Source organism: Clupea harengus, chromosome 5 (genome assembly GCF_900700415.2).
Source record: "Clupea harengus chromosome 5, Ch_v2.0.2, whole genome shotgun sequence".
Lineage (NCBI taxonomy): Eukaryota > Metazoa > Chordata > Actinopteri > Clupeiformes > Clupeidae > Clupea > Clupea harengus.
Window position 1 is genome coordinate 1,128,378 of NC_045156.1, and position 27,507 is coordinate 1,155,884.

The 27,507-nt window shown below is 46.6% G+C and overlaps 1 protein-coding gene across 1 annotated transcript; it reads right to left on the reverse strand.

Moving 5' to 3' along the window:
- Nucleotides 1-183: 183 nt before the first annotated feature.
- rybpb (RING1 and YY1 binding protein b) lies at nucleotides 184-26,816 on the reverse strand. The gene is made up of 5 exons (XM_012838602.3): nucleotides 26,617-26,816; nucleotides 25,863-25,988; nucleotides 3,985-4,344; nucleotides 3,722-3,817; nucleotides 184-2,996 (listed from the first exon to the last, which is right to left on the reverse strand). Exons 1-5 carry the CDS (start codon nucleotides 26,640-26,642, stop codon nucleotides 2,747-2,749), a joined length of 858 nt encoding a protein of 285 aa, XP_012694056.2. The 5' UTR covers nucleotides 26,643-26,816; the 3' UTR covers nucleotides 184-2,746.
- Between the last annotated feature and the right edge of the window lie 691 nt (nucleotides 26,817-27,507).

A 27,507-nucleotide genomic window follows, 5' to 3' on the forward strand; every position in this document is an offset into this window, starting at 1 on the left:
GTGGTGGTGTTTGGAGGGGGGGGGGGGGGCAATATGCTTCCTTGAATACATTTCTAGCCGGCCCTGTCTCAAATCAGAAACATCACTTCGTCAATGAGCTCGGTCTAGGCTACATCATCTCAAGAGTCATATAAGAATAGAATTAAGGGGATTCTTGCAAGAAAACGTATTATTTTTTATAAAATAAAATAAAATAAAAAGCCCAAATCTCACAGTCCCTCGACTTGGTCTTCCCTAGCTCCACCCCTGACGCCCAAAACACGATCACTCAACAGAAGCAAAAGCTGTGGATCCCTCGATTAGTTCAACTCACTCAGGGTGATGGCTTTCGTCTTCTCTACCGTCACAACAGCCATAACATCTCTCCAGCCCGATTGCTTTCTGAATTATGTGACCAAAACAAAGCAGGGGGGGGGGCGACGACAACGCAAGCAAGCCCTACGACTCACTGAACTGGGCCCCTTGGTGTCTTTTCCTCTAAGGTCGGAGGTTGCACATCTCAATCTGAGGGGGCCTCTGCCTAAGTTTCATTGCGTATTGTACAAAAGCAAGACACTGGGGTGGGGGTGGGGGGGGGGTCAAAGGGGCTCAGAATCTGCCCAGTGCACCGCCATCTGACTGGGTCTCTAGCACCACTGAACGTCCTCAAACACAGAGTCAGGGAGAACAGAGCAAAGCATAGCCAGCGCAGGAAGCCGTGATGACACAGCTGCTTACTGTACAGCGATGACCTTTGTTGAAGCTGATCCTTTTTGTTGTCTTTTGTGTGTTCATTTTTAAACCAGGTTTTTTTTAAAACACATAATCCTCAACATAAACTGGACAAGCATTACACATTTTTAAATGGATTATATTAATGTCTTTATTTAAATCGTATTTAATATCACACATTTGATAAGTACGCTTTTTTTTTCCTTTTCAAATTGTTATTTGCCTAACGAGTCATATCATTATCAAATTCCTTTGGTCCTTCAATAAATAAAACTCAGATATCATATACACATTTATACTTTGTACAGGTTTCATACAAGTTGAAAGGGAGTCTGCTTATTTCGTCTCTTGCGCTGGATTCGTTTGGTTAGCCTGACTACGCCCATTTCGCAACCGTAGTCAGGTGATGAAATACAAAACCCTTCATGAGACATGAACTGTATAAACATCTCTCAGTTCAAGATACTGTGACGTAAGAAAAGAAAAAAACCATGATTAACTGTTTATTTACAGTGAAACTACTTGCCGTAGAGATAAGTTGCTTTCAGTGGACATCTTCAATGTCTTGAATTCAATTAAAACGAACTAAAATTCTTCATTTCCGACTAAAACTGCAACTAGTCTCGCAGAGAGTGCAAAAAGGAAACCTTTGCACTAAACTTGACGACACAGAGGACTAACGGCCTCATCAGAATCTTCAAATCTGACGGGCCTTTCCGATGTCCCTCAGCGCAAATAGGAGATACGTCTGCCTCTCGTGTAAAGCTTGTTGAACTGGGAACTGCACGTAACATTTTCAGTCACTCCGGCTAGGTGAGACAAGCAGACACACGTGGCAGCTGATGTGCAAGTCTCAAGTCAACTTTAGTGTTTTTTTTTTCCTTGGGGGTCTCTGCCATGACGCTACAGCCTACTTTTAAAACAAAAACAATAAAGGCCATGGAGGTAACATGGGATGGTTTGGCAAATACGCTCTACAAGCTTCCACTCAGCAAGCACAAGTTGATGTACATCCACAGATCCGGCATGTACCTCACCACCAGCTTGGACTTCGCCAGCTCAATCAGTTCCCACAACAATGCCGACAGCTTCTGACTGAAAAACACATCAGGGGAATAAAGTGGAGAAGGCTGGAGAAACTGGGTGCCCATGGAAAATGACATCTCGGGTCTGTTTTTTTTCTTTTCTGCTAAACTCCCATTATCAGGTGTGAATGGCAGTCCCGGGTCTGAAACTGTTTCACAGTGTTATCTAGCACCAGTGTCCATGGGGAACAGGGGGAGGTTTTTTTTTTCCTTTTCCCCAGAAGACACAAGGGGGACACAGCTAGCCAGCTGCACTACAGAGCACAGTTTAAAGCAAATGGGGTAGGGAGAGGAACACGGGAAAGTGTCGACAGATAATAAATAGGGTTATAACTGGGGAGCAGTCATAGTTGTTAAAACACCGGTGGTTGTTGTGCACAGCAGATACAATTTTGTACAAAAAAAAGGAACGAACAAACAAACAAACAAACAAACAAAATGTAAGACTCTGAGCCAAACATCCACTTACAATATATAAAACAATACATACAGGTTTTCTTGAAAGATACCTTCAGGCTCGCCGGTAACCCACAGCTCCCACTGTCCCATCTACCACTGTGGAGTGGAGAGTGTGTGAGAAAATATGTGTGTGTGGGGGAGGGGGGTCTCACACCTCTGCCTCCATGGCTGAACTCCTCCTGGCCGATCTCCACAGATTCTGCTCGTAGCTTCGCTCAGGGAACCCGACGACAAACCAAACTCTCAGTTTGCAGAAGTCGAGGGAATATAAAGTGAATCATAACATGATGGGTGTTAGGGGAGTGGGAGGACAGGGGTGGGGGGGTCGTTTCTCCATCTTGGGTAAGCTTGGCGAGGGGAGGTGGGGGCTTGGAGAAAAATCCTCAGTCTCTTCATAGCGGTCCAGGAGGATGTTGGTCACACAGGAAATTGGGGAGGGGGGTGGGACTGGGGAGGGTGACCAACTTCTGGGGGCCGAGAAAGGGATGGGCTCAGAACGACTCGTCGTGCCCCACTGAGAGCTCTCCTTTGGGGGTGGAGGCGCGCGACGAGCCCTTGTCCATGCTCTCGGAGCCGGAGCTCTGGTGCTGCTGCTCGGAGCCCGCGCTGGAGGTGACCGTGGAGGAGGAGGTTGAGCACGAGCGCGTCTTCTCCTTAAAGTCTGTGATGATCACCGTTACGTTGCCCACCGTGATGGCCAGCTGTTGGGCCGTGCTGCGGTCAATGTTCTTCAGCTTGGGCCTGCGGGTCCACACACACACACACACACACACACACACACACACACACACACACACACACACACACACACACACGAGAGAGAGAAGGAAAGGGTTCTTTAGAAAGAAAACAGCTACTATCTTGCTGACAATGACAGTGAGCTTTTGTTTGTGCAGGCTCAAGGATGGGAGGGCAGCCAGCCCGTGTGGGAGTGAGAGACTGCGCTGCTCATTTTCAGCACGGGCCACGCTCCACTCATTCAACCAGACAGTCTCAGAGGGAAAGAGAGAGAGAGAGAGAGAGAGAGAGAGAGAGAGAGAGAAAGCAGAGAGTGGGTGAGGAGCATTTATGAATCAGCGTGCCTCTCCATTCATTTTTCAAAGCAGCCTTGTGCAAGTCTTGTTCATTACGGGCAGGGACTGACAGTGCCGCTCCCATGTAATTCATTGCTATTGTGAGCGACAGAAGCCCATGGCTCATCTTTTCAATTGATGTGTCAAGGGGCGACAGAGAGAAATTCCTCTTTCTGCCGACGCTAAACTGTCTTTACTTCTGAGGCGCTGCGCATTCAGAAATGGGTCCACCAGCAAGTTAATCAAACCATTCACAATTATAAAGGTTTCATTTAACAGAACAGAACAGATTTCAATACTCAAATGGCCTCTCTTTTAACCTAAGAAAAGGCGCTAGCTGGAGTGTGTCGCACACGGATAGATCACAAAAGAGAGGGCGGACGGAGGGCTCACCTTGAATTGTGGGAGCTGTTGGTCTTGGTCATGGACTTTGCGGACTGTATGCTGCTCCGATCACACGGTGGACTCTGGCGACTGTCTGCCTTTGGTCTGGGAGAGGAGGGAGGGGAAATGTGAGATCACACAGAGAAATCTCACAGAGAGAGACAAACAAAAGGGTTCCTTCAAACAGCTGTGCTACTGTGGCCAGAGGGGCAGGAGGGGGCAAAAAGACAGTGACTGCGCTTCAGAATAAAACCCTGGCTTGGCTCTCTTACCTGTTTTTTTTGCTGTTGGGCTTCTTGGTGATAGCCAGGGTGATGTCCTTCTCGCGGCCCTTCTCACGGTCCTTCTTCTCCTTGTGCACAAGCTCCTTGTCACCCTTGTCACCCTTGTCACCCTTGTCCAGGGGCTCAGCGTCGGGCTGCCGGCTCTCTGCCCGCTCACGCTCGCGCTCGCCGTCAGGCTGGTCACGGTCGCCTTCGGCCGGTTCGCCCTCAGGCCGCTCACGCTCGCCATCGGCCGGCTCCTTCTCCGGCCGGTCAGGCTTCTCGCGCTTCTCCTTCTTGGGTGGCGGCGGCGTGGCGTACTGCTGGGCCACCTGCTGCGCCACCAGCTGCGAGTTTATCCGCGGTTTCCTGAGGAGGGAGAGAGACAGAGCGAGAGAGCGAGAGAGAAACAGAGAGTGAGAAAAAGAGAGAGAGAGAGAGAGAGAGCACATGCAATCAGCACCTCAATCAGCACAGGTCACTGTTGATTCTCTCCCCCGTGAGGGCAGAGTCGGGCTCTTAAATAGCACAGAGGAAAACCCCAGCAGGCGTCCACTCCCAACTACTGCTTCTCACAATGTACCAACTGCCCGACACAATTATCCTCTCTCTTTCTTGCACTTTCTTTCTCAACTTTGTCATTTTCTAGTGCAATCTTCGGCAGTTTAGTTGACCTTTCCCAAGACATCGTTGCTTACACTCTATACAGGATGTGTATCTCTTTTATTTTACCTTCTCATTGTCTACAACTAGGGAATCCTCAAAACTAACTGCGTATTTGCACTGATTTAAACACCAAGGCATAGTCCCTTGTAGAGTTAAGCTCTCCACTTGACTTGAGAAGTCCTCCCTGGCTGCTTCTGCTGATCTGCTGTCTGAGTTTTGAAGCTTTGAGGAGCTGTTTTGCGACAGCAAGGGAATTACTATGATCCCTTTCGGATTATCTCTCCAGTTTAGCTTTCTGCCCTCTGCCTTTGTGTGTCGTCCCCCTTGCCCTCTCGGTCACCTGGATTGTTTTCTTCAAACACACACATATGCCCCCATTGAGCCAACAAAGTGGACAAGCTTACAGCACTCATAATAGCACCATAACTATGTGTCACAATGGTGCTGGTCACAACCAAATTATTCACCCACCAGAAAACAATAACTGTTCAGTCCTTCTGGTCAGTCCAAATGGCAGCCATGCTAGTAAATTTGGCAAGGCCAGCAGCTAATCTCCCCGCCACCACATTCGCTTTCCATCACACTATCTGCTCCTAACATGCAGGGTAAATCTTTGAACTTAACTGACCGTCAGTAAATCTTCATTAAATGACAGGGGTTCAAACCACAGCAGATGTGACCATTCCAAAAAAGCAAAAACCAAATACAACCCCTGAAATATTAGCCTCACAAGGCTACTCCGACTCAAAGATGTAGCCTTTATTAGTTTTATTGTGCCATGCTCCATCAGAAGATGGATTTGAATTTAGGTCAATGTAGGATATTGTGAGTCCTGTGTAGTAAGCATTTTATTTAGAGGAGTTAGTTTCTCACAGAAAAGCCTGGCTTAAAGTAGGAAACAGCTGACCACTGTTCACTCATAATGAGGCAGTTCAATCCTCCCAACAAAGTCAAAAGTTAAGCACAGACAATAACCAAACCAAACAGTAAACTCTCTTAAACTCTTATGTTTGAACAGATCAGGCTGAGTTTTGTCTGTTCTCCTTTAAAAAAATAATAATAATATTGGGCAAATCCATCGATAGGTGGACTTGGACCAAATAAAATAAATGACACTGTAGAAAAGATTTCACCGGTGTACCAACATTAAAAGACCTGAGAGTTACTGGAAATGATAGATTTGATCCAAGAGGCCTGATATTTTTCATGGAGCTCCCACAAATAAGGGCCACTTAAATGTCATCACAAACAATGGAATTTCCCTATATCTGAAAGCTCCTTGGCAACGCACAAACTGGGCTTCAGTATGAATTCTTTTGAGATTACAGTAAATAGATTACTTTACCATAATTGCAACTGTCAAGAACTTTGAATCATTTTTCCAGTACTAGTATGTGCTACCATCTATTGCTTAAGATCATTAAACATTTGTCTTTATGTATTCTTCCTGAATTAAATTGCATAACTGACGTTGCATAATGTGACGGATGACCTTGCATATATTTCAACACCAGCCCAATTACTCATAACCTCTAGTATGACAATTGTGAAAGGCACAAAAAATCATGATCATAGGGAATCAAATAAAAATGTAGTTTTTTGTGACTGATATCACATGTGGACAAGACCGTATTTTTCCTGTGATTACATAAATACTAGCACTCTCATCAATATTAGAATCATCTAGAACTCTTACACTTAACTCTGCATATCTCTGCTTGCAGCTTGGGTTGGCACAGTGTTGGCTTGTCAACTTACAATAAACAGTTCATAAGTCGTAACATCAGTAACGGTAATGTCAGCCACACTATAATAGTGGAATTACTGGAAAATAAACAACCATTTTCTTTATTTCTCTTCTGTGTTTATTACTGAGATGCAGTCTTTAAATTGTGCTAGATGCAATTTTGTTCTTACAATAGTTCGCATGTCCGTTTTTTGTAACATCAGTCACGCTCCGAACTTCCACCACAGCCCAAAGACAAAGACATTTTTCCACGTCAAGTCAGGGCCAAGTTTAGCTAGCCATAAAATCTGAAACTTAATAATACCACAACAGCTGTACAATAACACTGGTCACAAGACCCTCCAATTTGTAACGGCAGCCATGATGGATTCACCCAACTGAAGAGGAAGTGCACACAGACATACATCCAACTCGGACCATTCCCCACAGCAAGGATGGCAGAAGTACCCATTCACATCACAATGGTTGTTAATTGACAAGTAGGATTTCAAGGGATAGCTTTGATTACTGACTAACGGCCAACTGCTTTACCACCTGTGGGTCAAAAGGAGTCTACAAAAATCCCCTTTTTCCCCTACAGATGACATTTTCCTCTTCCAGTCAGGCAACAGAAAACCTTTTCAATCCTAAGCCCAAGATCTTTCTATGTAACTGTAGTAGCTAAGGAGATATTGCTGCCTGATGAAACTGCCATCTGAACAACCTTCCAAAATGCAGGTAAAACCCATAAGCTTCAAGCAGCCACATTCTAAAAGCAGTAGTGCCTAGTACACTCAACGCAAATGGCCCAGGCCCAGGGCCCTTTAGATACCCAGTATGGCGTCAGGCAGACACCACTCAATACATTTTAGATACACCACTGCCTCTCATGTGCCGTGACTTGGTTTAATGGTGACAATTTGGCCAGCTCTTCAAAGGGATGCAAAGATTTCTTGACAAAAACAAAAAAAAAGGCAAAGAGAGCAAAACAGACATGGCGAGATGGTGAGCAGATGATGGTGCGTGTAGCTATGTGGGGGGGAGAGACAGAGAACAAGACAGAGAGAGAGACACAGAGAGAGAGCGAGATAGAGAAAGAGAGCAAGACAGAGAGAGAGAGAGAGAGAGAGAGAGAGACACACAGAGAGCAAGACAGAGAGAGAGAGAGAGAGAGAGAGAGAGAGAGAGAGACACACAGAGAGCAAGACAGAGAGAGACAGAGAGCAAGAGAGAGAGAGAGAGAGAGAGAGCCAAACAGGAAGAGGGGATTGTGAGTGACGGACAGTAAGAGCTCCCTGGCAAGCTTACGGAGAGAGGGGGTGGGGGTGGGGGTGGGGGGTGCTCTGTGTTGGCAGGACCCTCACTCAGTGCTGGTAACAGGACAGCGCCTGTTTGCAGGCTAATCTCATTACTTGACTCCTTTAATAAATGAATATAGGGAGAGGGGTGGGGGTCAGTGGGTGAAACGTTTGCAGCATGTCATTCACCTCCGCTAATCTGATTACAGAGAGCTTGACCCCATTCGTCAGAAATGGGATCAAGAACATGGCACAATCTCTGTCCCTCTCTCTCCCCCTCTCGACCCGCCAGAGCTTATATTCATAAAACCTGAGGGGGGGATACAGAGGGCACTCCGATACAGATCTGAATTACATGCTCTGAGAAGGCAGGCATTCTCAACTTCAAAACATCGCCAGTTTTTACGCACCAATATATCACTTACACACACACACACACACACACACACACACACACACAAATGACTGACAGTCTCATTTTGAGAAAAAACAACCACCACTTCCCACACCTGTCATCTTGAGATCAGGCCTTAAAATCACTTTCAGCCTTTCAGCTGACTGCATGATGGAGGCGTAACTCTGTCCAATCCCTGGCAACGCAGTGACAGGGAGGCGAAGGGCAGGTTGCAGCTTAGAACTTATAACCAGGAGGAGCTACACAGCGCCTAGGCTACTGCGCTGTGAGACAGACGCAGCGGGTGAAGGCATGTACACTTGTGTGTTTGTGGCCTGACCTCCGTGGCCTGAGCGTCATTAGCGAGGACAACTGCGGTCATTCACGCGGCGCAGTGCGGCGCATCCCCCCCTTCATTCAAGCCTCCCGAGGCTGCCAGAACAAACGCGCCTGTGTCAGGGGCTGTGTTCAACACCCCGCCCGTGGAGACATCATCATGGCCTGCAAATATGGAAATTGGGTTCATGCTTTGCTCTGCACAACTACACACAAAACGCACGCGCACGCACACACACACACACAGAGAGTTGGGGAACAGGACCTGTATGTTGTGCTGCAGCCTCAGGTCTGGGCTCAGAGTACAGTTGATTAAAAAGCAACCAGACTAGTGATATGAGGCGCCCCGAGAAAAACAGTGTGAGAGAGAGAGAGAAAGAGGTAGAGAGAGAGAGGTGGAGAGAGAGAGGTGCAGAGAGAGAAACTGCATCCTGAGCCAGCTCACGTTCCTGCAGTATAATGGCCAACATCTGGCAGCAGCTGGAGATGAGGGAGGATTCCGTGGAGAAGGGGCTGAGCTCATAAGAGAGATGAGAGGGAGAGGAGGGCAGAGTGGGGGGGGGGGGATCACTGAGAGGAGACACAGCAGGGAGGGGAACAGGTAGCAGAGAGAGGACAGTAGAGGGAGTGACTGGAAGAGCAGAGGTAGTGGCCCCAGGGTGAAGAGGAGACAGAGGTAGTGGCCCCAGGGTGAAGAGGAGACAGAGGTAGTGGCCCCAGGGTGAAGAGGAGACAGAGGTAGTGGCCCCAGGGTGAAGAGGAGACAGAGGTAGTGGCCCCAGGGTGAAGAGGAGACAGAGGTAGTGGCCCCCAGGGTGAAGAGGAGACAGAGGTAGTGGCCCCAGGGTGAAGAGGAGACAGAGGTAGTGGCCCCCCAGGGTGAAGAGGAGACAGAGGTAGTGGCCCCCAGAGTGAAGAGGATACAGAGGGGTGTAGAGCTGTTCTGAGGGGAGATGTTAAAGAGGGAACAGGAGGGCTGGCCAACAAGTCAACGAGAGGACTAGAAAAGAAATGAAGAGAATGAAAGGAAGGAAGGAAAGACTGCAAGGGATTCGGGGGAGGGGTGGAGGGGGAAGAGAAAACAGCAGCTGGAATTGAAGAGGGAAAGGAGACGGAGTTGATCCAAGAAGCTGGGCCAAAGCCTGCAAAAATCACTGGAGTACTATAACCCCTACCCCAACACACACACACACACACACACACACACACACACACACACACACACACACACACAACACACACACACACACACACAACACGACACACACACACACACACACACGTTCAAGTTCAAACACACACTACGCCAAATGGCATTCTACTCACTGCTCTTCGAAAAGAAGTGTTAACTAGACCCTGAGCAGCTGTGGAAGGTCTGGATGGCTTGTTGCGTTCCCCCAGCGTCTCAGCCGTAGCGCATTGCCGCGCGTGTAGACCTGACCGAAGACGAGTGCACAGGGATTTCCCTGCTGTCTGAGTACCTGAGCCGCCACATTAACAGCACGTCTTCCGAGGGGTGTCCTCTCCACTCGAATGCAGATCCCTCTCCTGCCCTCCCTCACAGGACCCCCTGGTGTGTGTTTACACATCACAAGTGAGCCAGAACAGAAGAAAATCACTAACACAGCGCGCGCGCACACACACACACACACGCGCACACGCGCACACACGCACACACGCACACACGCACACACGCGGCTTGAGATAAGCCAGGGCTTATTTGGTCTTGTTTGTTTGTCTGGCAGGCAAGCATTGTTGGAGACACGCAGGATAGCAGGGGAATCCAAGATGAAATGAGCATGACCATTCAAAAAAAAAAGAAAACAGAAAAAAGAAACAGAAAACCTCCCCAGCAACTACAAACTGTTTACTCATAACAACCATGCAGCTTCTAAACGACCTACACACACACACACGGCGAAAAACTCTGCTTGAAAAGCAGACAGTCTGAGAGCAGGTGGAAGAGGCGGCGGCACGGGCGATCCCGCTGTGATGAGGCTGGGCGCTGAGGCCGGCTGATGTCTCTCCCGCTCCCGCTGACTGATGGCTTCCAGCGGCGGGCCCATCCCTCCAGAGGGCTGGCAATCAAAGGGCAATCAATGGCTTCATAATGGGGCATCATGTCGCGTGGGAACGGGGCAGCGTGAAGAGGGAGGGAGGGAGGGAGGGAGGGAGGGAGGGAGGGAAGGCGTGCGTGCGTGTGCTGCTGCGATCAATACGGCTGTTGTTGGGAATGCTGATGGGCTGTGAGCGACCGCCCGCCCGGCCTCCCAGCTCCTTCATCTCGGGGGCTGATGTTCGAGAAGGGGCCGTGACCCTGCCTGGGTGGGGGGCTTTTAGGTTAAGGAAGATGAAGCACAATGGCAGCCATATAGTCAAAGAAGGAGAGGAAAACAACTCATCAGATAACTGAAAGTTCAGGACCTCAGCACCGCTTTCTAGGATCAAAACATTCTGAGCGTAAGCCCTTGATGCTAAAATGCAAACTGATTAGGGTGTTGATACTGACCCAGTATAGAGAGTTGACAGAGACACTTAAAATGCAAACTGATTAGTGTTGATACTGACCCAGTATATAGAGTCGACACACAGACACTTAAAGTGTGCTGCCTCAAGTTCGCTATAAATCACCGTCACATACATGATCTTGTTTTCCGTGTCAGCGATTCAGACCGAGCACGCAGCAGTTAAGTGCTCAACTGCACACAGGGCCCACACACACAAACACACACACACACACAAGCGTGTTCTAATCTGCCCTCGGGAAGTCGCATTTAAATGTGCGAATTCATATCCCTGGCATGTAAATAGTTATGCTATGTCCTCCAGTCACCAAAAATAGCTTATCTTTCCATCCATGCTATTTCCACCCACTCTAACCCCCGGGTATTTGCTTGGATCCAGAGTGGGAGATTTGCCAGTGGTGCAAGGTGCTAAGCCACTTGTAAGCAGGTACTCAGTTAAGGCTACTTCCAGCAGGATCCCAAATCCTCTGCACCCTGGGGTTAAGCTGGAGCCCTGCCAGCAGGAGTGGACAGAGGAGTGATTGATTTGATACACCCCCCCAACACACACACACACACACACACACACACACACACACACACAGAGAGAGAGATACACACACACACACACACACAGAGGAGATTTGTGCGAGCTGCTGGGGATAAGCGGAGCAAGCATGGTCACGGGGCACAGTGTTTAACGCTGCTTCACAGTGCCAGCTGTAACTCACCAGGCAGGAGCAGGAGCGTTCCCTGGCACGTTAACACCAGAGCTGCTTCTGCTGCTGCTACTGCTGTGCTACACCCAGCGCACAATACACTGCCTTATGTCCAGCAAATGCAGCATGGAGCGCTGACCCCAGCACTGGCCGAGACGCTCCAAATCCCCCGGCCACACCTGAACGCTTCTTGGGCTTCCAGAGCTTGGCTGGATGTGGGGTAGGAGGGTGAGAGGGGAGGGTGAGAGGGGAGGAGAGGGGAGGGGAGGGGTGTGGGTGTTCAGAGGGCTCAGGAGGTTGAGTCATGTGTAATCAGTGTCACGACCTGCACCCCTCCCCCTCCTCCTCCTCCTCCTCCTCCTCCCTGGGCAAGGCTCCATGCATGGCCCAGTCATTCAGTCCTATTAAGCTGTGACTGACAGCCTCTCGCCAGCACTCCCTCCCCGTGCCGTCTGACAGCTGTGTGTGTGTGAGAGAGAGAGAGAGAGAGAGAGAGAGAAAAAAAAAAAGAGAGAGAGGAGAGAGAAAAAAGAGAGAGAGAGAGAGAGAGACTGACGGCAGGAAGCAGGGAAATGACTGTCATCAACGCTGAGCGATAACAACCCCAGCCAGGGGCAGTGCGGGGAGCAGGAGCCGGGCGGAAGACGGAACGCCGCAGGGAAGGCGTGTAAATCAGCTTCAGGGAGATAGGGGAGCTGTTTAATCCAAATAAAGGGACTAAGGAGCAAATAAATCCCCACCGAGACAAAGCTATTCTTTATTCCCCCTCCCCTCCCCAAAGTGAAGTTAGTGCAACGAGAGAGCACTTGAGTCGAGAGAGGCGCAGGGAGAGAGGGAGACTGGGAACGAAAGACAATTACGGGAATGGAGAGTGTGACTGTCTGTGAGCGAGAGAGAGAAAGTGAGAGAGTGAAAAAGAGGACCTCGATGAACAGCACTCTTTTGTCTGGAGGGCCTCTCAGGGGGGTGGAGGGGTGGGGGATGCGGTTGGCTGGCTGTGTGTGTGTGTGTGTGATGGCCAGGGGCTAAGCACTGCCAGAGGGACACCGCCGCAGGGACTCCTACCTGTCACACATCAACTCACACTCCGACATGCTGTGAAAACTCAATCATCGCCCTGTTCAAAAAAACACAACGAGAGCCTCTGCTGTGGAGACAGAGCGCGTCTGAATTTCTCAGACCACTCCCTCCGCGGTCACATTATTACAAAACTCCTCTTCCTGGGCATATCTCTGGCTTTGTAATACTTTGAACGGCTGTCACCCTGGAGATCACTGGGGTGGCCCTAGTGTTGGCCACCATGGCTACGGACACATGGATCTAGATATTCTATACTTTTATTGTTTTGACAGTTTAAAAACCAAGTTCCATTACGCAAGTGATTAATCTCCCCCGCATATATATAAGCAAATGAATATGCGTATTTGAAAATCTACAATGGTGGTTATGTAAATGACGCATTGGAAGCAAACAGGTACAGTGACAAGGGACAGTTTGGAGAAGGGCTCCCATGTAGCATAGACACAGTCACAGGCGAGATCTAAACAATGGCTTTATTCCACCCGATCGGTTGTCAATAACACTTAATTGCAGTGTAGGTGTAAAAGGTTAATCGCTTTAAAGACTGGCAACACAATCAAATAGCCCAACTGAACCATTTGACTGTGCTTCAATTGGGGAATTCGACAGCGAAAGAAAGAGGTTGCTTAGCTGAACCATTACAGAGCAATGGGGCTATAATGTACAGTCATCAAACTGCACAAACACTATCAGGGTTCCCACGCTTGCCTTGAACAAAAATTCCATGCTACCTCCTGATTTTCCAGGTACCATATTAAGTGATGATATATAGGCCCCTGAAGCGTTCCGCCCCCATCCGCGCCCCCCTCCCCTCACGCTCCTGTCTTCTCTTCCTACTCTTCTCAACTCCTCTTCACTCTTCTCCCTTTTCCTCTGTTATCCTCTACTCTCTTCTCCTCCTCTTTCATCTTCTCCCCTCTTCTCTTCCTCCTGGCCTCTTTCCTCTGTGCCCTACTAGGCAATTCCAGGTCCTTGTATGGGCAGATCATCTTTCCAATAGGACTTGAATCTGCAGCGTGTCATTGTCGCACTCACTCCTGTAAGTGCATCACACATTTAGAGCACTATGAGTCTTTTACGTAGCAAGCGGGTAGGTATGCCTACTCTTTACTCGTCTGTAAAAAGCTTTTGTAAATTCAAACTAATGAACCTAAAAAGGGAAGAACATACAGGCTGCGTTTACCCTGTGGGTTCCTCAGTAACACGCAAACCTCACTAGTAAGCTTAGCTTAAGAGTATCAGATGTATAGCATTCAGTCTGGTCATAATCAATGATTTTTCAAAAATTGTCTGACCCCAATATGGTTTCCTACGAATTTAGTAGTATAATTTTTTTTTAAAGAAAGAAAACGAAAAATCACGAACATAGCTAAAGTAATAATGTTACAAAATTGGATCAAAGACTAGACTGGTCATGTCAACAACATGGGATCATCCATTTCTATCTACAGTAAAAGCTGTTCACATGTAAAGGGTTTTTATAAACTCATCTTAATTCTGTGCTCAATAGTTTCATTTTATTACTATTTTTACACATCATCCAATAAAATTTTCCAGGACAACTGTTTCAATTTCCATGTAAGTGTTCACTTTTGCTCAGTTTCCATGACTTTTCCAAACCTGGAAAATGAAAAAATAAATTCCATGTTTTCCATGGTTTCCAGGTACCGTGGGAACCCTGACTATCATTTTAGCAGGTAAAGACTGTGCTGCCAACACTAACTAATATGACGATGTGACGAAACCTATGATAGAGATAAATGGATGAGGCTTATAACAAAAGAGGTGAACAGAACTAACCTGAAGTAAACCCCGTCATCAGGGACACAAACCATGTTAGAATGTGCTAGCCACTCATCTGTAATCTAGGTTATACAGAGATTTCTTATCCTGTGCAAATCAGTCATTAACATCACACATATCTAGTGAAACAATTACGTTAAAGCATTGGTTCCCAAACTTTTTGTGGCAGGACCCCGTTTGACAATGAGAAAAATAATTATAATTATATGCAGTAATAGAGCTTACTGCAGGGTATCCAGAAAAAAATGGGTGATTAGTGATGTGCTGCCTGTTGCACCAGACTGCTGCCACCATATGTGTATGTGTGTGTGTGTGTGTGTGTGTGTGTGTGTGTGTGTGTGTGTGGTGTGTGTGTCTGAGTGCCAGAGAGAAAAATGGAGAGGGCTATCCAAAAGTACGAGGAGAGAAACTACCAAGCTCTAAAGCTGTTTTCACACACAAACACATCCATCTCTAGCCCACTTCACACACTAAACACCTCCCAGCCCTCTGCTTGCAGAGGCTTCCTCATCTGCTCTGCATACTAATAAACTGGAGATCACCAGGCCTCGCTGCATTTTTATACAACGCGTCACTGTGACACATACACGCTACTTCATGAGGTATTAGAGAACTCAAACACATGCGCATTACATAAATAAAAACGTCAGTTCTTGCATGATCTTGAGGCATTGTCTCATCACATATTTGTTTTTCTGGCTCCTGTCTGCCATGAAGCCCTCTCCAGGAGTGTGGAGTAAGCCTCACTACTGTCTGCCTCTCCCTCTCCCTCTCCCTCTCCGCTCAATTCCTTTGCTGTCTGACCTTCAGGAGACACCTCGTCCCCTTCCGTCAGGGAGAATGACAAGCTCTCTGTGCTAAACATGCATGAAGCGTCTTACATCACTCCTTTTTCTCCACCCTCTCTCTCTCGCCCCATCTTCAGTCAACGTGCGAGCAGCGGCTGTCCTGGATAACCCCGCAAACTCTCCGCCTCCCCGTGTAAACACGCTCTGTTTCAAATTAGTCCGACCAGGCTCTGGCTAGCACAACACGCAGCTTAGGAGAGACAACATTTTCACGGCAGGCTTAGCGTCTAGACCGGCCTGCACTGCAATAAAGAGAGCCGGCACAGAGCAACTCAGCTCAGCACACAGCACAGCACAGCGTGATCTCTCCCGGGAGGCACTCGCGAAAACATCAACAAATAAATATCTGCCAGCGGTCCACTATTACAGCCCACTCCTGTGCTTCTTTTTTACCAAAACACACGGCAGCACATCGGGTCAGCCGACTAACAGACAACATCCCAACATTACCAACACGCACCAAGTGCTAGGTGTGTGTGTGTGTGTGTGTGGTCCAAGCCAAACAGTGACAAATGAATGGACAAAATTAGTATTTTTTTTTACCCCAGTTCAAAGCAAATGTTCAAAGCAACACATTTTTTTTGTGGCAGAAAGACCGCTCCTCTGACCACCTTGACCAACACAATTAGTTGCAAGCCAGTCCACACGAACGCTGCAAACACTACAAACAACTGCAACATGAGAGGCACCAACAACAGGGCAGATGGTGACAATTACATGTAAAACATTCTCAGTAGTCTTACCAGGAAAAGTAGCAGAGGATTATTTTTAATCCACAAGTGCCTGAGAAACACACACCCTTATCCTCTCTTCTAATCATGACGTCAGCCTTCACCGTGGCATACCACACACACCTTACCCCGAAGAAGCCTGCATCTCAAGTCGTCAACTTAACATATCGGCATGCAGATCGACAAGACTGCCTTGACTTGGAACTCAGAGACGAGCTTGAATCTGAATTTGAAAGTTAGGAGACGGGTTGAGCTTCACTTGAGTGAGAACAGTGGCACTCATCTCCATGAGTCTGTCTCTCCCCCTGTGCCTTCTTCACCCCCCACTCCCTTTCCTTTCATCAAGTCACTCTCTGCAACTCTTCCTGGTGAGCGACAGAGAGGCTGAGTGTTGTGCTGGGTAGGATGGCAGTGGGAGTGTGCCTGTCTGAGTGAGTGTGTGTGTGTGTGTGTGTAAGGAATGGAAAAGTGTGTGTGTGTGTGTGTGTGTGTGGTTGTGTGGCCGTAAAGAATGGAGTGTGTGTGTGTAAGGAATGGAAAAGGGTTAGTGTGTGTGTTGTGTGTGGCCGTAAAGAATGGAGTGTGTATGTGTGTGTGTGTGTGTGTGTAAGGAATGGAAAAGTGTGAGTGTGTGTTTGTGTGTGTGTAAAGAATGGAGTGTGTGTGTGTGAGAGAGAGAGAGTAATGTTAGAGTGTATGTGTGTCTGTGTGAGGCTCCTCTCTGTTGGGTAATGATGTGCTCAGTTCTGCTGCCCTGTGCGGGAGCCACTCGCTCCGCTGAGCACGTCCCAGCGCTGCTGTCTGTCAAACCCTGAACCCGCTCTCTCCTCCACCTCTCCTCTTCTCCACAACTCTCCTGTAGCAGCACAGGCCTGCTCACTCCCCTCCTCCCCAACCCACTCCTCTCTGACCACCACACCATCCCTCGCTCGCTCGCTCTCACTCTAGTGCTGTTTTTCCATTTGAATGCCGTCGCTCCGTACGGCTTCACTCAGTTTAGCCCGACCACCAAGCACAGCCTGGATTTGCATTCCCATACATCAGGATCTACTCGCTTGAGGGTGTGTCTAAGTATAGGGATAAAGGTCGCAAAGGTGTCCCAACAGACAAAAGTGGAGGCAAAGAACTCCGAGACACAAAGTGCAATGTTAGATTTCTCCATTTATATCCCAGTTGCCATACATGTATTTATTAGGGCTGTCAATAGATAAAAAAAAATTTACTAATTAATCTCACATTTTGAAATTCATTAATCTAGATTAATCGCGATTAAAAGTTTGTTTGTCTGGTTTTTTTTTTTTTACTTCCAATGAAAAATATCTCAATTTCCATACATTGTCAATCAAATGAGCTGTGACACCCAGGTAATTGTCATTGCTGACTGATGTCCAGTGGTCACCAGTAAGGGTGACGGTGGCAGCTTGCTTGAGGAGCTGAATTTTTCGTGCTCTCTCTCCTTCATAAAAGGAATGTATGCGAGACACAATGGTGCCCCTCGACGGTAAATCGTAAGAGTTGTCTCCTGAAGCAATTCGAATCACCTCAGTCAGCCCAACGTCCTTAACTATGTTGATGGTCCGACAATCACCGGCAACCCAAACTGCTAAAGCGTTGGTAACCTTTTCACGGACTGGTCTAGTTATTTTACTAGAGAAGTCGTAGAGTGTGGGTTGACGACCATCTAACCTGGGACTGCTTTCTGTCGGGTGCTTTGCATTAAGGTGATAGCTAAATTCAATTTGACAAATGCTACATACAACTTTAGTTTTGTCGATTGTTCCGTAATTTTGCCTATTAAACAGAAACTTTCCGCCCAACAATCCCTCAGCTCTCTCCATCTTCAACTACCGCAGTGGTTGTCAAACTTTTTCTGTCATTCCCCACTTTGAACAAGGGGGGCTATTGGTAGGCCAAGCCCCCTACTTACATTGCCCGAGGGGACACAGGTTCAAGTCTGGCCTGATGTAATTTCCCAATCCTCTCCCCACCTCTTCTCCACATCGCTTCCTGTCATAACTTCATAACTATCCAAATAAAGGCATTAAAAAATATATATATTTTATCGCGTTAATCGCGGCAGCATTAATCGCATAGATTAACGCGTTAACGCTGACAGCCCTAGTATTTATGTATCGGTTTAGTCTAAAAAGACCAATGAGGGAATACGTTTATTTTTTTAATTCAATGTCTGCCTAAACACACTCACTGTTTTAACCAGATCTGCTTCATACATGTCTTCAGATACAAAAATACTTCTATGTCTTTCGGCTGTTTGGAGGCTGACCTGGTGCAGTCTGGCCCTGCTCTGGAGAGGGTCCAAAAATGAGCGCGGCACAGTTTGGCACAGTTCAACTTATAATAGAACGCAAATTAGCTCGGCACAGTCCGGTGCGGATTAGCCAAAATGTGGCACTGGAAAAATGCCCATAGCTGGGGTAATATATTCCGCCCCTGCCTCCTCCCTTTCCTCTCAGAGCTATGAGAAAGTAAACGAGAGAGTGAGTGAGTGAGGCGTCGCTGGACTGTCTTAAGGACTGGATTATGAACCGTGAAGCCCGGCAGTGGTGCTGGTCCCCGCTTGTTAACATGCAGAATTAGCAACTGTATTCATAATTTCCTTTTTTTTTCTTTTTCCAGCCCCTCACAAATCCCATAGTAAGTCATTAAGGACCCGTAATCAGCCAATTAACACACTGGGTTAGGATTAGTAGCAAGCACACTTAAGGTTTAGTGTAGATGCTGCCGATAATATCAGATAAGCCAATGTATTTTCTGTGCGTGCGTGTGTGTGTGCGTGTGTGTTTATAGGCAAGAGGGCAGGCAGGAAGGGTGGGCATCCAAAAAATGGAATGAATGCCAGCATGTCACTCTTGTCATTCCATTATCCTTCACAATTTGAGTTAATGTGACTGAAAATCCCAGGATTACAATTACTCCACTCCATCATTTCAGATGACTGGGTGTGCGCGCGCATGTGAGCTTCCCACTCCCCATCACACTCTCTTTCACACACACACACACACACACACACACACAAATCCAGTACCCATTTTTTTTAAACCGCTTTAAACTACCTCAACAATGTGTTGACAAGAAAAATCAAAGTGTGATCTCAGTCAACAGTGAGAACCCTATTAGATGAACAAACCAGAGACACTGATGGTTTTGAAGTAGGCCACATCGTAAATTAATTCCTTCAATAACGGAAGTGCTTTTCTCAATGTTTGGATAGCTTTTCAGCGCAGATCAGACAAAGGCCCAGTTTCCCTCCTCGTAAGGCTTCGGAAGACCGCAGATCAATGCTGCCCTGCTTTTAAACAAGCTGGACGTGGGTGATCTGGCCAAGTCAAGGCAGAACACAAACAGACAATTTCACTGAGCCAAAGGCACTCAGACTGACCAACAAACCACCGCTATGCAGCATTTCATTCTCTGCACCACAAAACAGTGACCATTGTGTATACATAATAGGTTCTTCGCTGGAGTCCTTTATCAGCATCAGGTGGCTCTTTTATTTTTTTTCACATTACATTAGCTTTCTAATTTTAATTTAAGCATTTACTGAAGGAATAAAAGTGCATGGAGAGAGAAAGAGACAACGGGAAAAGGACCTTTAAACTCGTTTTGTGGCACAGTCAGAGAGAGACACAGTGCTAGAGAGAGAGAGAGAGAGAGCGCAAGAAAGAGAGAGAGCAAGAGAGAGAGAGAGAGAGAGAGAGAGCAGGAGAGAGAGAGAGCAGGAGAGAGAGCTAGTGCGAGAGAGAGACAGCGGCAAGAGAGAGAGAGAGAGCGCAAGAGAGAGCGACTTTGCCCCTCTCTTCTCCCTGAGACCCAGACAGTACTTTAACCCGAGTGGAGCAGTGGGGGTTGTCTGTATATGTAAGCACATGAGTGTGTTTGACCTCCAGAGGATGTAACACACACCACGCCGCCGGAGATCAAGGCGACAACCAACAATGGCCGACTACACTCCCGTCTCTCTCCTCCTTTCAGACACACACACACACACTCGGATCCCTGCTCGATCAATCACCATAGAGCTGAGGCCTTTATGGCTTCCGCTCTGTAACCTGCAAGTGACCACGGGGCGGGCCCAAGAAACACGCCTGCTGGGGGAAACACAATACGCCACAGAGGTGTCGCATTCTGCAGCCACACTCAGGAGAGCCCGTGTGCCTGATCGCACGATAATGATGACTGCTCCTGGGAGGGCAAGTCTGCAAGTGTGTGTGTGTGTGTGTGTGTGTGTGTGTGTGCATGTTTCATATCCGCCTGACACTGGCAGGTCGCCTGAGTTTCACAAGCTGGGTTTAAACATGCATTCCAACATATTGCTGGATAAACTTTTCCAGTAACACCACAAAATCAATCCGGGGCTCCAGACTAACTTTTCCACTGGTAGCACTGGTGATGCAAACTTTCTCAATTGGTTGCTCCAGCACATGATTTGGTCGCATCCTTTTTTTTGGTACGGCATGGTATTAATCAATAACCTTGCATGCTGATGAATACATTTCTCTGCAGTTTCTCTGCCATGAGAAGTGGCTGACAAAATAGGACATCTTCTATTATAAATTAAAAAGAAAACATAATGTTGCTATGTTATCAAATAATAACACAGCATAACAACGGCATGCATGTTTTTACATGTACCCTATGTTTTTAACTTTTCATTATATATTGTATTTAACTGCCTTGGGTGTTTGATTACTGTTTTTACTGCTGCACAACCAATTGCCCCATCTGGAGACAAATGAAGTTCAACTTAACTTAACCTCTGTTGAGCGATGACCCTCATCTAGGCTAACCGCTGGGAAAAAGTGGGGAGGGCGATGCATCGGTCCCCGCAGGTTTTGTGTTTCTTACTTTCATGAAGCAACCTCAAAAGTTTCAAGCTTAAACTGTGTTGACCTGGTAACAAGTTGAGTTGCCTGCAATGGACCGGCCACATTGCCTACCATACACACACACAGCATAGCATTCCCCTTGTACCACAAGCCTACTCTTTCTTCTTCACTGGCTCAGTTGTCTCTCCCTGCAGCCTGCACCTTCATCATCAGTGGGGTCGGAGTTCTGACCTCTCATTGGCTCTCCCTCTCCGCCAGCCTCCTCCTACTGTTTTTTTTCCCCTTTCTTTTAAATCATCAGCTATAGGCCGCTTCATCTTTGGAATGAGGGAAAAGCTAAATGGATTGTTTCATGCGTTTCATCATCGGTGCGCGTGTAGGTAGTTGATAGGCTAATGAAAGTGCAGGCAGGGAGAGTGCAGATGCAGGGAGAGACCGACTGAGCCAGTGAAGCAGAAAAAGTACTACTTTCTACCACAATGGCTAACGCAGTTCCAGAGCCGCAGGGGCACCAAAACCAGCCTAATGATCATCATGCACTCCTAAAAAATTTGATGAAAGTTACATCTTTCTTTCACTAAAGTTTTGTGCAACATTTGTCTTGCTTTAGAAAAAAAAAAACTACCAACACACATTTTCCCCATAAAAAGTATTAATTTAATATTTGTTCTTAAATCTTTACTTATGGTTATCCATTTTTAATTATCTCTTCCTAACACCACATACACACTTAAAATCCACATAAACACTTTTGACATCAAACTATCCAAAAACTCTCTAACACACACAGAGTATCTCTCTCGCTTCAAAATCAGATTCTATTATGTTTTCTCCAGAGCCGACTTTCCTTACACAATGCAGATGGCATTCAGCCCTTGATTTGGTCCTTGATAAGCCTTCAATTCTTCATTTTTGGTGCCCACAATAAAGCTGTTGTCCGAAGCATGTTGCTGACAGTGGGAGCAAAACATTGACTGACTAGCCTTCTCTCATCAAAAACTAGCCAGTCAAGTAACTCCACTTCTCATTGAAAACTTGCCTTTCAATTTGTGGTCTCCTCTTGCCTAGCGAAATCAGCCGCTAATTGGCGGTTAGCGTCCCAAACCTTACTCTGGTCGAGAGGCAGGAGGATACATAGTTAACTTTTATCTGGAAGCTACTAAGTAACAATACTAATTAGTCAGGCTGCCTGACAACTGAGTTGACTTTTTCACGGAATGATTCAATCGTGTCAATTATGTTTGTTAAATGCCATCTTTGTTTACCTGCTCCCGTGGCTGGTTGGTTGATCAAATTTGTTTGCAGTCTGGAGCCCTGCAATCCAATAACAGTACACTAGGACTGCACATACGTCCTACTAAAGATCATGGAGGGGTAGAATATATCAACATGGGGATGTGGATACATCTATCTTTGTTGTTATGGCACTATGAAGATGGTGTTGTTAATGAGGGGTAGCATTTTTGGGGAGGCCGTTAATATCAAGTTGTGCCTAAAAATATCATACCCCTTCCCATCAAGATCCCTGCTTGCGTTCACACCAAGGTATGCCTGCAAGATTACAGGTCATACTGCAAGTCTCTGACATATTAGACTTTCTTGGCAGTCCCCTTCTGGCTTGCACACAGCCAACATTTACAGGAAAACACTGCGTGTGAGAGTGGGGTGAAAGAAAGCTGTGGGCTGTGTCCATTTACATTTGGCCTCATGCATTAGCACTGCTGTGGGATTGTGGAATCAGCCAATTTGAATATACAGATATTGAACATGTGCATACTCAGAGCCTATGTTTCCTGACTCCTTCATCTGTGGTGAAGAATTCTTTCTTCACTTAACTGATTTAAAACAGTATATTAATAACATGTAATTAGGATTATATCTGTTGTAAATAAAAGATCAAACGCCAACATCAACAGGTAGGCATATGCCGTTCCTGTGCCTCAGGGGAAAGCTGTTTGGCCTGAGGGGCAGAGGCACGGCACTACCTAAGGCAGGATTACTAGCCCTTTGAGACTCATCACTCAGTCTCTCGTATTAGTGAAAGGCACACGAAAGCGAGAGACGCTTTGGTTTTGAGATAGTTTTCGGAAACCGTTTTCACTTCCACTTCCTCAGACACACACACACACACGCAACATGCTCGCGAGCCGCCTGCAGACACGTCTGAGCTCCCCTCTGAGGTGTGGGAAATGATTCGTCACTGAGGTTTCCCACTATGCGCTTTCGTTATCGGATTCAACGTACAAACTCGCACAGGGAATAAGAAAATGACACGTCACTTTGTGGCAGTGTGATTCACTCCCCTACAGAGGAGCCAGTCAATAACAGACTATTTTTACGGCTACCAAAACAAGAAAAGCTCCACACCATGCGTCCAGGAACCTGTTACTTTACCAGAAGCTCATTATCAGTAGAAAATAAAATAAACACAATCAACCAGTTTCATCAACAGTACGACCTGTAAGTTACATCCAACAAAACAGTACCACAAAACCATCTCATATTGATAGTGCAGTCACTCTCACAGGAGTGCATTTCACTGAGGTACTCCTCAGCATTTAAACCCCACTAAAAGCCTGTTGGCTGGCAGAAGCCCCCCTCATACCAAAACCCAAATTCAACCACTTTCCACTAATTATTTGCTTAGCGCTTCCAAATGGGGACGTGCAACTGAGGATCCCAAGGATGCCAGGCTGGATTCTTTGAAGTCCCAAATTCAACCACAGATAAAGTAATTAAGCACAAAAGCCTATTCAACAGAGCAACTGAGCTGGAGAGAAACCCCAAGACAAGACAGACACACACACACGTCGAAAGAGCAGTGCTCATTTAGCTGGGAGCACCGTGCATCCACACGCAAGCTCTCGTGCTACTGCCATACATCAAACAGAGACGAGCAGGCTAATTAGCGCTCGTTACAACAGCCGTGATTCTTACATCAGCAGACAAAAGCGTCAATCAAAGGTTAACCATTGAGATCAGACTGGGGACGGCAAAGCGAGCCATGCCAGTGACAGATATCATGCGATTCCACTTATAAGACCCGACTCAAAGTTGGGAGACTGCCAAAGCCTGCCGGTTAGGGGCTCCCGATTGTGCTTGCCATCGTTTCCTGTCACTGCATTTTTTTTTAAATGTCCCTCTGTCTGCTTGCCTGCGGCCTGCCTCTCTTTTGTTTACAACAGTTATCCCCATGTTACCGGTATTAGTGAACTTCTTAGAAAAAGACAGTGACGGCGTCTGTAGTTCCCCTGCTCCACGTTTCAGAAAAAGAGGATGTGCGAGGTTCACTGAAACCTACCACTCTGCTGGCCTATGGGGATTCCTGTGCGAGGGTCACACTGTGACTCATATCTGGAAGCAGACAGCCACATCAAGCAGGCCGGCTGCTGAGAAATACTGGCATATTTACTTCACACCATCACTTTGCGCAGCCATGAGCACAAAACAGGAATGAGAGAGTGAAAAGGGGAGGGGAGGGGAGGAGAGGAGGGGAGGGGAGGCAGGCGGTTAACATGAAATCGAAAGCAGGCAGGCTCATGAATAGGAGGAGGCACACCACATTGACGGAAAGGATTAATGTACTAACAAACAGGAGCTACTTGGCCAAAACCTGCCTGGAGATTAATTTAGGATTATTCAATTCATAGTGATGCATCATGCATATTACCCCTTCTATTCTAAATGACAAATTCATATCAGGCACTTCAAACACCAACAACTTTCAGTGTGCGGTTATGCAAAATGCATCATCGTCAGCTAAACCAACATGCTCAAAATAAAAAGTTTAAGACATGGGCCTTTTCACAGTAAAAACACCGGCATTAAGGTGCTTGCTACATCACATTTCTAAGTTCCTGGTTGATTTGTGTATTTGCATTGCCACCGGGCAAAGACATACCTAAAAACCAGGCTGTTCAGAGCTGAATCACGACACCAAAGCTCTAACAAATTTCAAAGCTGTAAGCAGGACAACTGACAATAATATCTGACAACAGGATGGATGACCCTGATTTCTAAGCGTGGCCTCATATGTATGCTCTTGGTATCCTATACATCATATCCTCTGTTGAGTTGGGGGGGTGCAAGTGCAACTGAATGCTGATATGTTCTCAGATACTGCTTGTATCCATTAACACAGTGATGTCAAACACAGTGATTTCAAACCATGGCCATTGTCAAACAATGACAAGATTAAAAAAAAAAAAACATCAGCAGCCAAAGCTTTCCAGTGTTGTCATACAAAGATGTTGGCAAAATGCAATACAGTTGCTGCTTGTCCATATCCATTAAACCCATTCTCCTAGAAAACCCAAACTGAAGTATAAAAATCCTACAACTCAATGTGGCTTGACAGATAATGGCAACAGACGCTGCGTCTGATTATGTCAAGTGAGTATGGTCTCACCCTTCGACCCAATATAATGTCTGTGCCACGATAATGCTCTAACACTTCTATAATGTTTGTAGCCCATTCCACCTTATCCAGAGAATATGCACGCCAGTTGGTGCATATAACAATGCAACAGCACAACACAAAGAACTCGGGACACATACTCGCAAGCGCAGATCAGCTTTCCTTCCTACATTACCGTGGCTCTCTTTCTTACTCTCCCCTCAGTGGCACCAATGGTCCAGTTGGGTTACCTCGCAAGCATTGAAACTCACGGCATTCAAATCGCTTTCTGCCACTCAGTGTGCACAACTGCTGAACTTCGTAACCATATTCAGAGTTGTTAAACGGGTCCTTCTAATGCCGTGGCTAAATCAACAAGTAAAACCTCTCAATCCGCTCAGCGTTTCTGGTAGCTGGTCGGCTACGTTTTCAATCGCGTGTGCAGGGAGGTTTGCTGCAGGAGAAAAACGGGCGATATGGGGGTAGGATAGGAAGCTCACAGAAACCCGTTCGCAGACTGAAAATCTATAGTGCCATACCTTGTAGATGTGCCCTTCCTCACGTCGCAGATGCTGCATTTGAAAGCTTCGGCGCTGTTCTTGAAGGTGCAGACGCTACAGTCCCAAAAGCCGTCGTCTGCCGTTGGTTTGGCTTGTCTTTTTGGCCTTAAGAAATTTACCAAAATAATAATAAGGTCAACTTAACGTTCGTCATGTAACATTTGATAATCCACATAATGTCCTCTCTTCAGTGTTTGCTGCATAACCTTTGCATTAAAGAGACATAGAATATTAATTACGTGCTTAATAGGACTAACAGTAACCTCGCCATACGATGTTGCCTAAACGAGCTTTGGCTAGCCTGCTAGCCAGGTTTTCACAGTAACCCTCGGCTTAGCCAGCGACCCATAGACACATCGTCCGATTGTATAGACCTTTACTGGCTAGCCAACAAGCTAAACGTATTAGCTGGAAGCTAACCTAACCGGATTTGAATGTCAAAAATGTTCATTCGACACTTAACTTCGAATGAACTGTATAATTTAAATACAAAATTACAACGAGGCCAGGCGTGCCCGCTGTAAATCTCCCTTTGTCTGAAAGTGACTAGCTGTTAGAGTCAGAGTAGGGAAAGCGAAGCCGCCATAGCTGCACTAGTCTACCACTGGCACACAAACTGAAAAGGGAGAAACACTCCTTGAGAAAGCATCCGAATATCAACCCGAACGGCATCGAAATTTACAAAAACACATCTGAATCGACAAATATCAACATCACAATCGCGTTCTATTACCTGGACGGGCTTTTCTTGTCGCCCATGCTGAGAATATGTTTTCGTAAAGAGAGAAAAGGTTTCAGCAATTAACAATAATTGTTGTAGGTTGAATGTAGAAGATCCAGATAGACGCGCTGTTAACGCTGGCAGGCAAGCTCACATTCAGCGACCGACTCGAGGCAGGGCAAAACGACTGAACACCCCGTGACTCAAGACCGCCCAATCACCGCTGTCCTCGGTTTAAAAGTCTCGCTAGAAATTTTAGAAATAGGTAGCATGTGTCGTATAACACTTGTATTCATACATTTAATTAACATAAATAGCAACTTAATCGTTAGGTCAGTGAAAAGTCATCATGTACACACGGATAAACCGAATGCAGGTTGTGCCTGCTCTCGTACAGTTAGGGGAGGCTGCTTGAGGATGGAACAAGTTCATCTTGGGACACGATTCCATTTGGCAGTGCTGATAAGTTCGCTTAACTGCGTTTGTTCACACAAGCTTACCTTTCATTTCAATTAACGAAAATATTTTCAGTTTCAGACCATTTTACCAAGCCCTCATCTCAGTCAACTCACATTCCACAGGTCTACCTCTGCTGGTTCAGGGCAGATAGCATCTGGTTTGAAGTTGTCTGTAAAGACTGAGACAGACAAGTTTTTGAGTTCATTTTCACACACAGCCAAGCGTTCTTTATGCTATTGTGTTCAAGCTATGAAGACACTTGAGTTATGTCAGCTGAAGTATGTTACTGTCATCATATTACACATTAACATGCTTGAAATAATGAGTTTCAGATAAAGCCTTCAAGCAGGGTCTTCAAAGGAGCCTGTTCAGGAAGAACCATATCACTGTTCCTTCCTGACAATTTGGTGGCATATTCTTATCAGATTCTTATCAGATTCTTAT

Coding starts and splice junctions, on each gene's coding strand:
- rybpb (XM_012838602.3), bottom strand. CDS start 26,642: ATGGGCGACAAGAAAAGCCCGTCCAG. Junction 25,989..26,616: donor GACAAGAAAAGCCCGTCCAG/GTAATAGAACGC, acceptor AAATTTCTTAAG/GCCAAAAAGACAAGCCAAAC. Junction 2,997..3,721: donor AACAGCTCCCACAATTCAAG/GTGAGCCCTCCG, acceptor GTGGACCCGCAG/GCCCAAGCTGAAGAACATTG.